Below are 17,224 nucleotides of genomic sequence, written 5' to 3'. Positions count from 1 at the left end.
GTCCGTATTCTGCTGCTTACCTTTCTTCCCTGTGTCAGGATCCTGAACTTGACCAACTCATGGTCACTGCCTCCCAGATTCCCATCCACTTTTGCTTCCCCTACTAATTCTTCCCAGTTTGTGAGCAGCAGGTCAAGAAAAGCTCTCCCCCTAGTTGGCTCCTCCAGCACTTGCACCAGGAAATTGTCCCCTACATTTTCCAAAAACTTCCTGGATTGTCACTGTAACTGTAACTGCCCTGCTACGCTGACTTAACTCCACCTCCAGAGTGGCGTAGAGTCAAGGTCAGTGTAGTTAGGTCGAAGCAGTGTCAGTGTAGACACTGTTTGCATATGTTGACTGTTCCTGGCTTTCAGGAGCCATCCCACAATGTCCCACACTGACAGTACAATCGGTACAAGCACGCCTCGTGAGGAGGCACGCTGCTGACACAAGGAGCAAAATATAGATATGCACAAGCAGTGTAATTATTATGGCAGCTGTATGCCAACGTAAGCTAGGTCAATTTAATTTTGTAGTGTACAGGTGGCTTGAGTTAATTTCCCAGACCTGAAGAAAAGCTCTGTTTAAGCTTGAAAACTTCTCTCTCACCAACAGAAGTTGGTCCAATAAACAATAATACCTCATCCACCTTGTCTCCTAAATTCCAGTCTGTTAGAATTGTGCAAACCCATTGAGGACATTGGGATTCCTGAGATGTCATTGTAATTTTGACTTAAAGAGCCTTTTATTACAGGGGTGATATGCAGTAAGCTTGCTGTTTGCCCCTCAGAGCCCTAGTTGAACTATGGGGCAACAAGAAACACGAACACTGCAATAGTATTTGTATGGTTGCTTTTCAGAGCGAGGCCACCCATTGAGGTTTGTTCTTGTTACCAGGGGAGTAATTTATTGATGTATTATGTTCAAATAAAATTTGGTGAGCCAACTAAAACTTGTTACTTAGGTATTTAAAGTCACTTGTGTGGTATTTTAATGACATCAGATACCATGTTTACTTAATGTGTTTTATTTCACTTTTTTAGATTAAATGATGCACCAATTCAGGGCTACACAGATCATGTTGGTAACAAAACTACCATAAGGATGACCTATCCAGAGGGAGCCCCACTTTCTGAAAATGAATATAACCCTCAGAGCTTGTTTGTTGTTGTCTTATTTAAAAGTGTCGATTTCAATTGGCTTCAAGCAATGGTAAAAAATGAAGCATTGGTAGGTATAAACAGTCGACTTATCACATGCATATCTTGGTTTTCTGATGCACAGAAAACAGACTTTCCAGTCCAGTCACTATTTTACTGTATTGAATTCTTCACTAGCAGTCAGGGTGGATTGTTTTAAATCAGCAAGCAGGAAACTTTGGTTTAAATATTCAGTTTTAATCCTGTTTTGCATTTGTACTTCTGAATGATTTTTCGAAAGAAAGGTTGATTCTCATTGGTTGGTACAATGTGGTACTACTTTTTGCTAACCAGGAGGGTACACAATATTTAATGGCACAGAGAGTACACTTATAAAGTTTGCGGATGATACCAAACTGGGAGGGTTGTGAGTGCTTTGGAGGATAGGATTAAAATTCAAAATGATCTGGACAAACTGGAGAAATGGTCAGAGGTAAATAGGATGAAATTCAATAAGGACAAATGCAAAGTACTCCACTTAAGAAGGAACAATCAGTTGCACACATGGAAAATGACGGCCTAGGAAGGAGTATTGCAGAAAGGGATTGGGGGATCATAATAGATCACAAGCTAAATATGAGTCCACAGTGGAACACTGTTGCAAAAAAAACAATAATTCTGGGATGTATTAGCAGGCATGTTGTAAGCAAGATACGAGAAATAATTCTTCCCCTCTACTCCACGCTGAGCTGAGTAGGTCTCAACTGGAGTATTGTGTCCAGTCTGGGCATCACATTTCAGGAAGGATGTGGACAAATTGGAGAAAGTCTAGAGGAGAGCAACAAAACTGATTAAAGGTCTAGAAAACATGACCTGTGAGGGAAGATTGAAGAAATGGAGTTTGTTTAGTCTGGAAAAGAGAAGACTGAGGGGGGGATATGATAACGGTTTTCAAGTACGTAAAAGGTTGTTATAAGGAGGAGGATGAAAAATTGTACTCCTTAACTTCTGAGGATAGGACAAGAAGCAATGGGCTTAAATTGCAGTAAGGGTAGTTTAGTTCGGACATTAGGAAAACCTTCCAAACTGTTGGTGGTTAAACACTGGAATAAATTGCCCAGGGAAGTTGTGGAATCTCCATCATTGGAGATTTTTAAGAGCAGGTTAGACAAACACCTATCAAGGATGGGCTAGACAATACTTAGTTCTGCCATGAGTGCAGGGGATTGGACTAGATGACCTCTTGAGATCCTTTCCAGTCCTATGTTTCTGAGACTTACATGCATTTAAGCAGTATGTGGCTTAACATAGATTTAGTCAGATTCTTAATTTTTATATTTTTGTTAGAAAATGCTGAATGACACATTTATATACTAGGTTGATTTTTATTTTTTTTTAGCAGTGACTTATCTAGCTGCGTTACATAGGAGATAGTATAGCTTAGTGGCTAGAGAACTGAACTGGGACTTAGGAGATGTGGGTTTAATTCCTGGCTCTTCCACTGGCCTGTTTGCCCTTGGGCAGGTCACTTCTCCATGTCGCTTAATTTTCTCATTTATAAAATAGGGATAGTGATACTGTGACCTCTTTTGTAAAGTGTTTTGAGATATAAAAGATGAGAAGTGCTATATAAGGACTAAGTAATTGTCATATTATTATTGGTATTATTTGGATGGAAATTGGAATCTAATTAAAAATGCACAAAAAATAACATTTTAAAATTGTTTTTTGTTAAAACTACCTTAAATATGCTGGATACATAAGAAAAAAAGTATATCAACATTTTTTGTATTTAAAACCAATTGATTTATTAAACAATGACAGCATTATCTGTAGTTAATTGAAGTGATTTCTTTCTGGTTATCATGTCCATCAAGATTTTATAATGGTAGATCTCGTCCTGTCCCCTCATGTTTATTGATTAGATTAAAAGAGTGAAACAAGTTTTCTACTTTTTAAGATTCCAGCTGGTTTCACAACTTTGAATGAATTAATCATTGTACTGAACTACTTGAATAAACTGAAATGAAGAAAATATTTTCTTTGGAGCCGCAGAAGGGGCTAGGTCTGTCAAAAGCTGGGTAACACTTCAACAAACCCGGGTTCTAGGTGCATAGCCGATGACTTCAATTAGTTCAGTAGTTTAGCTTTTCTGGCAGCAAGCATATTCTGTTTGAATATTATTTTGATATTTAAATTGTAATATATTTTAATTTAGGCCTTAACGTAGCATAATTTCAAATTTAATTTTAAATATATCTTTTTAAAAAAAGTTGAATTAAAATAAAATTTTGTGTGTTTTTTTTTTATCCACCTTGCAAGCAATCTATTTGTTGCAGTACTTCTAGTTATTGTTCATGTCAGTACATAGATGTAATACTGTATGCTCACACTGGTGCCTTTCATCCAAGTATCTTGATCCTTTACACACAGTAAACATCAAAATGCCTTATGTGCTCAGTAAATTCATTTTGAATTTGGGTTAAGTGACTTGGTTAAGGTTGCAGAGCCAGGAACAGAAACCAGATGTTCGGACTGCCAGTCCCCTTCCTTACTCGCTAAACCACATCATGCTCATTTAGGAGTGTTTGTGTTATGTGTAATAGATGTAAGATATTACTGGTGTTGGTTACTGCCCTTCAAATTCTGTATGAAGATTCATTCGTTGCTTAATATATGTTTAAAGAAATAGATCTATATGCAAGAGACCCCTGAAGTATTGTATTTTATTGATTAGAGTGTTTATGCAAACATGAAATGCCATAAATTATTCATTAGCAATATATTTGGTAGAAAATCTGTCAAGATATTTAGCAGTTTGTGCACATAATATTATAGATAATGCAAAGGAAGGTTAAATTCTATGGTTTTGCAACCTGGACGGGTTTATGGAATGCTTTTAGACTTGCAGAATTGACCAATTACTTTGCACATGCATTTAGGTAGAACATACTGTTTTATTACAGTGCTCGGCATTGTATGTTCTGCTTTTTAAAAAAAAATGCTTTAAATATAATACAAGTGATATTAATGAAGAAATTATCCTTAAATTATCGTTTGAATTTAAATAATGGTAATAACTCTAACAATCAATAATCATTCAGTGTGATAATAGGCAAACGTATTACATTTGTGGATCTTTGAGGAATTATCACTGTGTGATCCATTGGGCCCAAGCAATGTGTAATTTTATAGAACACCAGCACACCTTTCAGAAAAAATGGCACAATTTCTCATAGCAGCATTATGTTAACAACTATCGAATGCACCCTCTGATCTGAACTGGATATCTGAGTGACTTTGGTGGCTCTAATGTCATTTTATGTGCTTAAAGCTGCATATAGTATATTCTAAAAATGAAAAGTCCCTGTATTTTTGTAATATCAGAAGAGTAGTCACATTACAACAATAGATATAACAAATGTTTTTCATAGGGATTTGTTGGGAAAGAATGTGCCAATGTACAGAAAAGGTACCCTCTTCTTGAATTACTTTTCTCATTTGCTCACCATGACGCAATTTATGGAGAGAAACATAAAATGAGCCTGATTCTGATCTTTCACCAGTTTAGCACCAGTGCATCTCTATTGACTTCTTTAGCATTCTGACGTATTCTGGCATGAGATCAGCATCGGGCATGCTAAGTCTCATTGCTCTTCTCTCCTTTCATTCTACTACACTTGTCTTTAAATGTACACTGTCTGCTAGAAATACAGTTAATTTGAAAATGTGAGTAAAATAGTTTCAGGTAGGGTGACCAGATGTCCTGATTTTATAGGGACAGTCCTGATTTTTGGGTCTTTTTCTTTTATAGGCTCCTATTACCCCCCACCCCGTCTCGATTTTTCACACTTGCTGTCTGGTCACCCTGGTTTCATGTCCTACACCTGTTTGCAAGTCACTCAGCCAACTGTTGTGGAATTTTGTTCATGTTTTTCCTCTCTTTTCAAATGCTTTCTCTAGCGTGTTGCTGTCGGAAAGCCCAAATAGAGGCAATAGGGATGGGTGAGTGACTGTCCTCGGAAATGCAGTCACACGTTCAAAGTAAATGACCTAAACAGATAAAGAATTGCTCGCGCTCGCTCTCTCTCTCTCTCAACTTAAGTATTATTTGTTTAAAAGAATTCAGGCATTTGGGAATTATACATCAATGTCCTAGTAAGTCTTTTTCATAAATCATTTGTGATGAGATGTGGACAATCTCATGTTTTAATAGTATGGAGTTACATGCTATGCCCCAGTACCAATTTGTCATGCCAAGTATTTGTTTCCCTAGTTTTAACTGATTTTTTTTTTTTCTCTTTAGCCACTATGGGTGCGACTATTTTTTTGGAAGCAGGTGGCTGAGAAAATTCCTGTAACACCAAAACAGTTTCGCATTTTAAATCCGATCATCGTTAAAGAGACTGCCTTAGATATACTACAGTACCCTGAGCCTCGATCTAAATTTTGGGGCTGGGATAAGGTAAGATACCTTTTTTGGGGGGGAGGTGCTGTATAGATACATTTAGCTCCTTAGAAATCTAATATGACAAGATCAAATAAAAAAGAGTTTGGCCTTGTAGTCTCTTTGTGCAATTTCTCAGTCATTGTACAACATCAAAGTCTTCTCTTCTCAAACACTATTTGTATTTTCTTTAACATTCTCTGTTAAATATTTGTAGAGTAGTGGGGTTCAGCATTCTCGTTAATTATAGAAAAAGTAAAAATCTAGTTTTAAAGTTAGGGGTTAGGCTTGTTTATGTTCACATAAGGTGACCTGCTTGTGATTTTTTTTTTAAATAAATACCCCAAAGTTTTAAAAAGAAAGTACTTCTGTGAAATGCATTAAGGATGCAGGTCTTCTCAATACCATGTACAGTGGTAGGCCATGCACTGCATTTAAGCATTCAGAACTTAAGGCTTTTTGAATCATTTGTGTGTCCCTTTTTTGCTGAGGAGGATTTTGCCTACGAATATGTTTACACTACACTGTAAAAATAGGTGAGTTCTTCACTTGGGGTAGCTCACTTGGGTGAAAATAGCAGTTATTACAGCAATCAGTATGTAAGCACCTGGAGGATAGTAAGGTAATAAGAATGGATTTATCAAGAATACATCATGCCAAACCCTAATCTAATATCCTTCCTTTGCAGGATAACTTGCTTTGTGGATGTGGGGGAAGTTGTAGATGTGAGATGCCTTGATTTTTATCAAGGCTTTTGAAACATGACATTCTCATAAGCAAACTAGGAAAATGTGGGCTAGATGAAATTACTATAGGATGGGTGCACAGCTCGTTGAAAGACTGTCCTCAGAGTAGCTATCAATGGTCAGCTGTAAAGCTGGAGTGGGAGCTATAGAACATAAGAATGGCCATACTGGGTCAGACCAAAGGTCCATCTAGCCCAATATCCTGTTTTCCGACAGTGGCAAATGCCAGGTACCCCAGAGGGAACGAACAGAACAGGTTATCATCAAGTGATCCATCCCCTGTTGCCCATTCCCAGCTTCTGGCAAGCAGAAGCTATGGACACCATTCCTGCCTATCCTGGCTAATAGCCATTGATGGACCCTATCCTCCATGAATTTATCTAGTTCTTTTTTGAACCCTGTTATAGTCTTGGCCTTCACAACATCCTCTGGCAAAGAGTTCGGCAGGTGGACTGTGCGTTGTGTGAAGAAATACCTCCTTTTTTTTTTTGTTTTAAACCTGCTGCCTATTAATTTCATTTGGTAACCCCTACTTCATAGACTCATAGAATATCAGGGTTGGAAGGGCCCGCAGCTGTGGATTCATGCTTCATTCATTAACTTCTGTTTCCTTTCATTGTTGATGCAGACAGGACCTAGTACTGTTCAATATTTTCACTGATGACTTGGATAATGGGGTGAAGAATGTGCTTCTAAAATTTGTGGGTGACACCATGATGGGAAGAGGTTGCTAGCACTTCAGAAGACAGGATTAGAATTCAGAAAGACCTTGACAAATTGGAAAAGCGGTCTAAGATCAATAAGATGAGATTCAATAAGACAAGTGCAAATTACTACTCCTAGGATGCAAAAAAAAAAAAAATCTAATGCACAACTACAAAATGGGGAATAACTGGGTAGGTGGTAGAACTGCCTAAAAAGATCTGAGGATTATCGTACAGTAGTTCTCAAATTGAGTATGACTCAACAGTCTGCAAATGTGATGCAGTGCTAAAAAGGCTAATATCATTCTGGGATGTCTTATATATGGATTGTAGTATGTCAGGTAATTGTCCCACTCTATTTAGCATTGGTGAGTACTCAACTCGAGTACTATTGGTGAGTACTCAACTCGAGTACTATGTTCAGTTCTGGTCACCGCACTGTAAGAAAGAGGTGGACAAATGGGTGAGAGTTCAGAATGGAGCAACAAAAATGATACAAAGTTTGGAAAATCTGATCTATGAGGAAAGGTTAAAAAGGGAGGGGGGGCATGTATAGTCTTGAGAAAAGAAGTCTTCAAACATGTTGTAAAGAGCTGTTTTAAAGAGGACCATGATCTGTTGTTTTCCGTGTCCATACAAAAAGTAGTTGACTTAAGCGGAAGCAAGGAAGATTTAGGTTAGATGTTAAAAAAAAAATTTCTAACTATAAGGATAAATAAGTAGTAGAAGAGGCTTCCAAGGATGGTTTTGGTATCCCTGTCATTGGAGGTTTTTAAGAATAGGTTAGACAAACACAGCAGGGATGGTCTAGCTATACTTGGTCTTGCCTCAGTGCAGGGTAGTGGTCTACGTGACCTCTAGAGGTCTCTTCCACCCCTAGTTTCTAAGACTCTGTGAAAACTGATCAAGGAGAGAGATGTTGTATTGTAAATGTTTATTTTTCTTTCTAGAATGTTCCCACTATTGGGGTCACTGCAGTTGTTCTGGCCACACATTTATGTGATGAAGTGAGTTTAGCAGGATTTGGATATGACCTCCATCAACCCAACACACCTTTGCACTACTATGACAATCTCTGCATGGCTGCAATGGAAGGACAAACTATGCATAATGTGACAACTGAAACAAAATTCCTACAAAAACTGATCAAAGAAGGGATTGTGAAAGACCTCAGTGGAGGAATAGAGTGTGAATTCTGCAAAAAACCAAGCTAATGACTGGAACTGAGAGCACAGACTGGATTAGAGGTTCCTGCAGCCTTGCTAGCAATGACCCTTTCAGTGCTCTCATCCCACAAAGACTTGGAAGAATCTCTGTTCTTTGTATTTCTGTTGCTTTTTAGTGTCCAGTTGAATTCGTTGTATTTTTTAATTTATTTTGAGTCCAGGTTTTTACCTTGCATACTTTAGTGGGTAATTATCAATACAGTTTTGAGTTTAGAGAGATTCATTTAAAATATGTCATATTTTAAGCTGTCTGAAGGAAAACAGAAAATTTAAGGGTTTTATATGTGAAGGGCACTCACGAACCTAGGTGTGTTTTGCCTAATCTGGGGAGAGGAGAATTGTTCCCACTGAAGTGATGTTGCCTTTGTGGGTCCATTTGTCAGTAAATGAATCTTCTGTGCATACAAAGAAAAGAAAAGGTGTGTGTTTTCTAAGTGAATTTGCTTTGTTGCTTGCAGGTTCACTATTCTTTGTGGTAGATCATCCACTTGTGTAACCTTCAACAAATATTTAAACTAGTCCCTTTCTGTGCTGATACTTATTTTGGGGGTGGGGTGGGCAGGGAGCAGGAAAGGGCAAAACTGATGTGGCAGCGGAGCTGAACAGTAAGTTCATTCATGCCACATCTAGTCATGCCTGGTATTTAAATCATTGACGGATGTGAGTGCTTTAGGATTAGAATGCTGGCTACTTAACCACTTGACACATTTGGACCTGACCATGTTATAACCAGATTTAGGCTACAGTAGATATCTACCTGAGCCTAAACTCTTCTCTTTCCCATTCCTGGCTCCCAAACACCTGGTCATAATATGGCTGGGTCACAAAGTTTAAACATCACTGTTACAGGAACAGCATCAACACGAATTCCAGTCCTTTTTGGGGAGGGAGGTAAAAAGTAGTGTTTAGGGGTACACCTGCCCTTTTGCTATTTTATAAAAATGTTTTATTCCTTGCTGCTGTGTGAAAAACCCACAAAGGAAATGGAAACTTACTGTGTAGTAGTCAGTGAAACTGACTACAAACAAATTGAAAGGATGGAAGTATTTGATTTAATCTCCTTAGTGGTACAATAGGTGTTAACTTGCAACAGTATTATGTAAAATAACAATTCAGACTCAAATATAGTTTAAGTTGATAGTGGCCCTTTTATGTTGTGAATATGGTGTATGCTTCTTAATTGGGAGGGAGAGAGTGGAATTGTTTGCTTTGCAGACCACCAAATAAACTGGCAATTCTGTGTGCACAAATAACTTACGAAGAAGAAATTGCCTTGGAGGAAGTAGTATGATCTACTAGCACTGTACAATGTCTGCTAAGTGCAGATTGCTTTTAGAAATTTCTGTATAAATGTACTTTCTAATGATCGGAAATCAATGCAATTGAAAGAAAGCAGGACTGCATTTTTGTGAGCAAGTCTAAACTGTTTTGCAAATAACAGTTGTGGTTATTGGACTGCTTGCTTTTGCAAATAACACAGTTGTGGTTATTGGACTGCTTGCTTTTGAGTGCTGTCTGTTACTCAGAGCGAGTGAAAAATACTTTATTTGAACATGAAATCTTATCAGAAAGTTAATAGAAGTGAACAGGTGAAACATAATTATATGAATTACAGGAATCACTTTTGACTTTCCAGATGATAAACGTTCCTGTTAGTTCCTTATCATATGGTAAGATACACTAGGCATATTTTTAAAATTAGCATCAGGTTAAATTGCATCAAGAAAATAGGATGTGGGCATGGAATATAGTATTCATACTTGGCGTGAAGAGTAGGTCTAATGGATGATCGTGTATGAACGCAGAAGTTGCACTGGCTATGGTTGTAGAGAGACAATAAAACAATGCCAGTTCACAAAGTGTAACACAAGATAGTGGCTATGAGCCTCATCTTTCCTAAGCACCCACACATCCCCTAAAGTGAATGATTAGAAATCACACTCTGTGTGTTCAGGGCTCCATTTGTGCAACAGCAATAATATTAACCTAACTTCCTCCTTGTAACAAACTAATTTTTGTAACAGCAATAAATTTCTAGTCCATGTTTTGTATGCTTTTAAGTATAGATAAAACTGTTTACTTGAAAATTACTGATATGTAAAGAGTTTTTACAGATAGTGTTTTGTTTAATATAACAGGTTGATTATTATCCCCTTATAGTTAAGATGAAAGCAAGCTACCTTAACTCCATTCAATATTACTGAAATATGAAAGGGTTTGGGAAAGTTCAAAATGTGCATATGGACAGTAATACACTGAAGTCTTTCAAAGTGCTGTTACCCAAAAGTTTTGTTGTACATTAACTGTTAGTTCACCAGGACTTCACACTGTTATGACTTAAGAATTTGAAAATGTGAACTTAATAGAATGAAAGTATTATTAAAGCAATCAGTAGTGTCCTTTGAGGTTTTCCATTTATCATCAGCTCTACAGATGCTTTAATGTGGGCTTAAACTGTAGTCCAGCCAACTTTGTCAGCTGTGATCAAACTTTTTTCTCTGTAGTAGTAAGTATTATGTAGAATACTCCTATGTGGACTTGACCATTCCTGAAACAGCAATGGAATTCAGGCTGTGAAAAGCAATAAAGAGATGGAACCACTTTCTATTTATGTAGTTTCACAGGTCACAACATAGTCTGTCTTTTTCATTAAGAATTATATATAGCTAGAGAGTTCACTGATCCAGTTTAATAGTCGACATGAGATCGCAGGCAATCTAGAAAGAGGAGACCTTATGGAATAGTGCCTCATTTCTTTTCACTTACGCCTGATTAAGATTAATTTCATGAGAGTTATTCTTGGATCTCCCTGGTGTATGTGAGAATTGGTCCCCTACTCACAGCCAATGTGCTCTCCAGCTTCTTGAGGCTAATGTAGATGAGAATATATTTGTCTTTATTGGAGCACTGTCCTTAGTGTTCTAAATGTGTTTACATGTGTTTCACGTGTATTGAAATTTAAAGAATTTGTGAGTGAAGATAAAGTAAACTCACATTAGAATTTACCTTTTATAATAGCATTATAGGTGGGAGGAGGCACAGATGCATATTCAGAATCAGTGCAGTCTGTATGCTTTTTTCATTGTAACTGGATATGTCTTTACTTTGGTGTCTAGAACTTTGTTAATTTTTCAACTTTGAATGGTGGTGGGTTGTTACCTTGCAGCATCTGTCATCTGAAAAAGGCAAAACATGATATACATGATGATCTGTTCAATCTTAAAGTATTTGGACCCGTAATCTACTCTAAACTACTTTTTTAAAGAGGGCACTAGCTTGTCCATTTAAAAATATATTTTATTAAAAAAGTCTTTAATTCTAAGTTTAGTTCATATTTGGGGGGTTATTTAGCAGATAGCAAAAGAGACAAACCTAGGAGCAGCTCAATTATTTTGGCTTGCAAGAGGTTGCTCATTCCAATTTGCTTTCAAAGGTTTTCACAATTTTGTGTATGCAGAGTATGGATCTCATTGCTGTGTGTATGTACAGGAATCCTGCATGTAACCTGATTGCTTTCATCTGGAGGCAAGCCAATGTCAGCTTGGGATTTTTGTATGGTAGTGCAACTTATGATTAGTTTGTACAGTGCTATGAACATGTAAAATGCTAATGTATGTAAAATACAGGCAAATGGAGTAGTGTAAATACAGAGTGAGAATACTCTACAAAGCATTTAGTCTCCATGAAAGATCTGTAACCCAATGGTATTCAAATGGGATTGTGACCCACTCTTGAGGTACTTGGAGATGTATATAGACTGAATGTAGACCAATCTCATCTGCCAGTGGGTGCCGGGTGGTAACTTAGACTTTAGTGCGACAGCCTGCTCTTGAGTAAGAGGTAACCAACTGACATAGAAAGGAGAGACCTGCACAGAAAAGAAGCATGAGGTGGCTTTTGTCACCAGGCCTTGTGTCTTTCAGCCAGGTGAGGCAGGGAGGTTGCTTGAAACCTATGCTTCTTTCAGAGGTGACAACAGAGACCACACAGAGGTGGTCGGTAGCATCCTTTCTCTCTCCCACCAGTAGCAGGGATTTTTGCATGCACCTCTGGTTCCATAAGCAGTGGGATCTCTTCCTAAAGGCAGACTTTCCAGAACCTTACCCTTTTGCTCTCCTTTTACCAGAGAGTGACTCTCACTATCTTGGAGAGCATAAGCCTTGTTTTCTATGTAACTAAGGCTGTGCCTACGCAATGAAGTTTGATTGGCACAAGTAACATCTGTGAACAGCCACCAGGGTTCGTATGTGCACACTTGGCTGTGCATACGTACCGGGAGTGTTTGTGTTGATGTAAAGTTAGGAGCAACACAGGTAGCCCAGCATGCCTCATGCCACTGTCTGGCAAAATACCTTTTGTGATATTTTTGCATGCTTTGTGGAATAGCCGTGACTTGTCTCAGGATTTCTTAAAGATAGGGGTCAAGTTCATACCATGCCACTTTCTTCATCCCATAATACTTTCCACATCTCATAATTTTTGCATTTTTTTTTTTTGAAAACTCCCTCAGTTCCATGCAGTGCTTTGCCATCATTTCTCTGACAGAAGCTTGGACCCTCTTGAGCTCAACAGAATTCTCACGTGCTGATTGAATGCTGATGTGTATATAGTGGTGGTGGGGGAACGCCAGGTTGCTGCTGACATCGATGGAGCAGCACCACACGTAGCCAGACAAGCCAAAGAAGGGAAATTGAGCATTCAGAGAAAGGAAAAGCGAATGCTGACTCTACCTTTGTTTGATTACCTCTGGCTGAGCACAGGACTGTTCTGATGTGGGTTGTGTAACTGGATTGCCATACAACCCTTTTTAGAACTTGTTCCCTAACCTGTTATTTTCTAACACTGTACCGCTAAAGCAAAGAAGAGTTAATACCTTGCTCTTAACTTGCAGGTGGGCCAGGTGCCATTTTTAAATGGGAAACAAAGGTGGCTTGGTGGCGGGGAGGGAGGTGAGGTTTGAGGGAGAGGAAAAGCAAAACACACATTTCAAGGAATAATGGATGTATGCACTTACCCAAGCTCCCTCACCCTTCACGAGCAGCCTCATCTCTGCTTTTTTAGAAGGGGAGCAGTTTTAGCCTATTTCTTTACTGCATTATATTCCAGATAGAGGATCAAATTCAGCCCTGTTCTAATTTTCTGGACTGTAATGGAGATAAACCCGTGGTATAACTGGTCTGTAGCGTTAATGCATTGTTCCAAAGCCCAGGGCTGTTACGTTTCTTGCAGGCATGCTCAAAAGACATAGGACTGGAAGAGCGCTGCAAGGGTCATCAAGTCCATTGCCCTGCTACCACAGGTAACCCCATTTTATAATTGTGTTCCAGACTTCCACTCCTGATGGCTAAAAACCTAATTTCCAGCCTAAATTTAATAATTGTTACTTTATATCCATTGTGCCAACATTGCCCTTTAGCTTAAATAGCTTTTCTCCCTTGCTGCTGTTTACCTCCGATCTATTTACAGAGCGTACTCATATCCCCTGTTAGCCTATGTTTTTTGCTAGTCTGAACAAGCCAAGTTTTTAGTCTCCACTGATAGATATATTCTCCTTTATCTTGATCTTCCAAGTAGCACTTTCTTTACCTGTTCTGGTGTGAATTCATCATTCTTCAATGTGGGTGACCAGCATTGTAAATAGTATTCCAGATGAGGTCTTACCAGTGCTTTGTACAATGTCAAAGGGGAGAAAATCAAGTGGTCAAGAAAACAAACTTGAAGAAACTCTGGAGAGTTCACACTCTGTGTAACTGGGAAGACCATGGTTTTTCTCGCAGCTGAGACCCAGTCTGAGTGGAGGATGTGCTTCACAACTGCAGGATTTATTGGGAATCAAAAGTGAGTTCAAAGTACCACCTACTACCTGCACTGAATACTGCTGTTAAGAATTTTGTAATGTGGGCAGGGCTAATACCAATATCTCCATATAATGTAACTTGTCATTGTTATTTAAGTAGGGCTGGGGGCAAGAGAGGAAGTGGGCTACAGATCGGCATTGCAAAAACGGGATCAACAAATTCTTTCCTCACTTGCATAAAAGGCATGTGGCTATTACCTGCTGCTTTGGCCACTGTGCCCTGAAAAGTTCTATGAATGAACTGTTTGTACTTGTGCATTGCACTAGGAGACTCAAAGTGGAGAAAATGCAGTGCCAAGACTATGACATTGTTTGGATTCATAGAGTTTAAGACCAGAAGGGACTATTTTGTAATCTTGTCTGATCTTCTGCGTGTTATAGGCCATTAAATTTCAACCAGTCACCCCTGTAACTGAACGCAGTAACTTGTTTGACTAAAGGATATCTTCAGAAAGGCATCCAGTCTTGATGTGCAGACATCGAGATGGAGAATCTACCACTTTCCTTGGCAATTTTTGTTCCAATTGCTAATCACGGTAGTTTAGAAATTTGTGCTTAATTTCTTATTTGAATATGTCTGGCTTCAGCGTCCAGCCATTGGTTCTTGTTATGCCTTTTGTCTGGTAGATTAAAGAGCACTTCAGCACCTGGTATTTTCTCTGTGTGAAGGTACCTATATACTGTAATCAAGTCACCTCTGTCTTTTTGATCAACTAAAGAGATTGAGCTTTTTAAGTCTGTCACTGTAAGACATTTTCTCCAGCCCTTGAATAATTTTTGTGGCTCTTTTCTGCACCCTTTCCAATTTTTCAGTATTCTTTTTAAAACAACACCAGAACTTCATGCAGTATTCAAGGATTGGTCTCACTGATAGCATATAAAATCCCCTCCTTATTCCTGCTCGCTACTTCCCTGTTTATACATTGTTTATGCTACAGCATTGCACTGGGAACTCATGTCCAGTTGCTTCTCCACTGTGACCCCCTATATCCTTTTCAGAGTCATGGATTTCAAGATTGCAGTTCCCTGTTCTGTAGATAGGTCCTGCATTCCTTGTTCCTAGACGTTTCATTTGCATTTGGCTGTATTAAAACCAACTTTCTTTGAATGGACCAAGCTTACTATGCGATCAAGATTGCTATGCATGACTGCCCTGCCCTCATCATTTACCATTCCAGAAATCTTGGTCATCCCCAAATACTATCAGCGGTGATTTTATATTTACTTCCAGATCATTGATGAAAATGTTTAATAGTGTCAAGCCTAGTATCAATGCATTCGGAACTCCATTAGAAATGTCCTCCTTCAGTGAAGATTCCTCGTTGATAACTACTTTTTGAGATCTATCAGTGAGCCAGCTCTTAATCCATTTAACATGTGCTTTGTAGTTATTGTTTAGTGCCACTTTTTAAATCTGAATGTGGCATGGTACAAAGTCAAAGGCCTGACATAAATCGAAGTATGTTATCTCTGTGCAGGTACCTTAATCAAATTTGTAATCTCATCAGAGTAAAACCAGGTTTGTTTGACAAGGTCTGTTTTCAATAAAATGTTGAATTGACATTAACTGTATTTCTATGCTTTAATTATTTTATCAGTTGAAGCACGTGTATGTGGGTGTGTAATCTTATATTACTGGTTGGGACTGTCTTTTGTTTGCTCATATTGAATGTTATCAGGCCATGTGAAGGCCAAAAAAGTATAAGAAGGTTCAAAAAAGATTTAGATAAGTCCCTGGAGGATAGGTCCATCAATGGCTATTAGCCAAGATGGTCAGGGCTTCAAGCCCATGCTCTGGGTATGCCTAAACTTCTGACTGCCAGAAACTGGGACTGAACAAGAAGGGATGGATCACTTGAAAATTGGCCTGTTCTGCCCATTCCGTCTGAAGCATCAGGCACTGGCCACTGTTGGAAGACAGCATATTGAGCTAGATGAACCATTAGTCTGTCCCAGTATGGCCATTCTTATATTCTTTAAATCATTGGTCCCTAGGCAATCAACATCTTCATGTGCAGTGACCAATTCATAAGGTCCAAAATAGTTACATCATCTTGGTTGCAATACCATTTGTGTTAGAAAATTATCTATAATTTTTTAGAAACTTTAATGAACGTGTCCACCATATATGCATAATATCTCCTCTTTCACTACAATTTCTCCAACACTTATTCCCATTCAATCCATCCATCCATACCAAATATGAGGTGCCACAGAAACAGTATCTTAAAGAAATTTTCTTTTATTGTAGTAGAGATTGAGGTTTCTGGTCCTCTTTTTCCAGATCAAAGTCTATTCCTCTGTAGTAATTTGTCTATCCAAATTCCTTTACACCTGTCACATATGTGTACCACTTTATTAGAAAAGTATCTGCAAAGATTGTTTCCTAATTGACAAGAAGCCATCACTTCGATTAAAAGTTAGCTTTCTGAATAAAAAAACTTTCTTAGAAAAGTTGAGAAACCTAGTGCCTAACTTGAAGGGACCATGGGAGAGTGGGGCCATTGAAATTAGTTTTGATTTTTAAAATAAGTTAGAAAAGTTTCTTTGGTGAACAGTTGGCCAGCCATATGTATTCCGTGGCTATCCCAGTCTTTAAAAACTCTCTGATTTGTGACTTGGGTATTATTTGTAATGGGTGTCATTGATGAAGGAAAAGAACTAAAGAGCTGCTTTCCCCTGTCCTCCCCCCCAAGTTCTATCCTGAAGCCTTTGCTAAGTGATGTGTGTAAATTTCCAGAGGGCATGTTTTTTAGTAGTCCATGGTAACCTAGTAATTGTGACGATTTGGGGCCCTTTTGGGTGTCACCTGATGTGCTGAGATACCATCGAGTCGGCCTGTTATGCCAGACTGGCTCCTTTTTACCTGGCTTTGCTGGGTTAGGCTCACAAGCCTCTTCCAGTCAAGCACACAGGCAGGGCCACACCCAGCTCCACAGAGAGACAGAGATCCACTCAGGAAAGATTCAGCCTTAACGGCTTGCCCCAACACTCTGGTGCCCACTCCCTCTAGAGGGGTACAAACCCAAAGGTTTTATGAAATTCGCCCCCTCCCTCAACATGGAGATATGCACAACTTCTCTTACCGCCCAGTTAGAAATTACAGAAACTGGGTTTAATTAA

At 38.6% G+C, this 17,224-nt stretch overlaps 1 protein-coding gene across 8 annotated transcripts in view; it reads left to right on the top strand.

Moving 5' to 3' along the window:
• Positions 1–17,224, top strand: part of ST3GAL5 (ST3 beta-galactoside alpha-2,3-sialyltransferase 5) — a 68,898-nt gene that overhangs the window by 27,611 nt on the left and 24,063 nt on the right. For 6 of the 8 annotated variants that reach the window (XM_073342849.1, XM_073342845.1, XM_073342843.1 and 3 more), the window contains 3 exons: positions 1,026–1,212; positions 5,428–5,586; positions 7,969–15,664. In XM_073342849.1, the coding sequence (XP_073198950.1) occupies positions 1,026–1,212; positions 5,428–5,586; positions 7,969–8,232 (610 nt within the window). In that variant the 3' untranslated portion in view covers positions 8,233–15,664. Of the gene's footprint in view, positions 1–1,025; positions 1,213–5,427; positions 5,587–7,968; positions 15,665–17,224 lie in introns of those variants that run through there. The other 2 variants (XR_012158767.1, XR_012158768.1) reach the window with 1 other exon arrangement.

Source organism: Lepidochelys kempii, chromosome 4, assembly GCF_965140265.1.
Source record: "Lepidochelys kempii isolate rLepKem1 chromosome 4, rLepKem1.hap2, whole genome shotgun sequence".
Lineage (NCBI taxonomy): Eukaryota > Metazoa > Chordata > Testudines > Cheloniidae > Lepidochelys > Lepidochelys kempii.
Note: the sequence above shows the minus strand (reverse complement) of the source record. Positions and strands in the feature narration are given on the sequence as shown.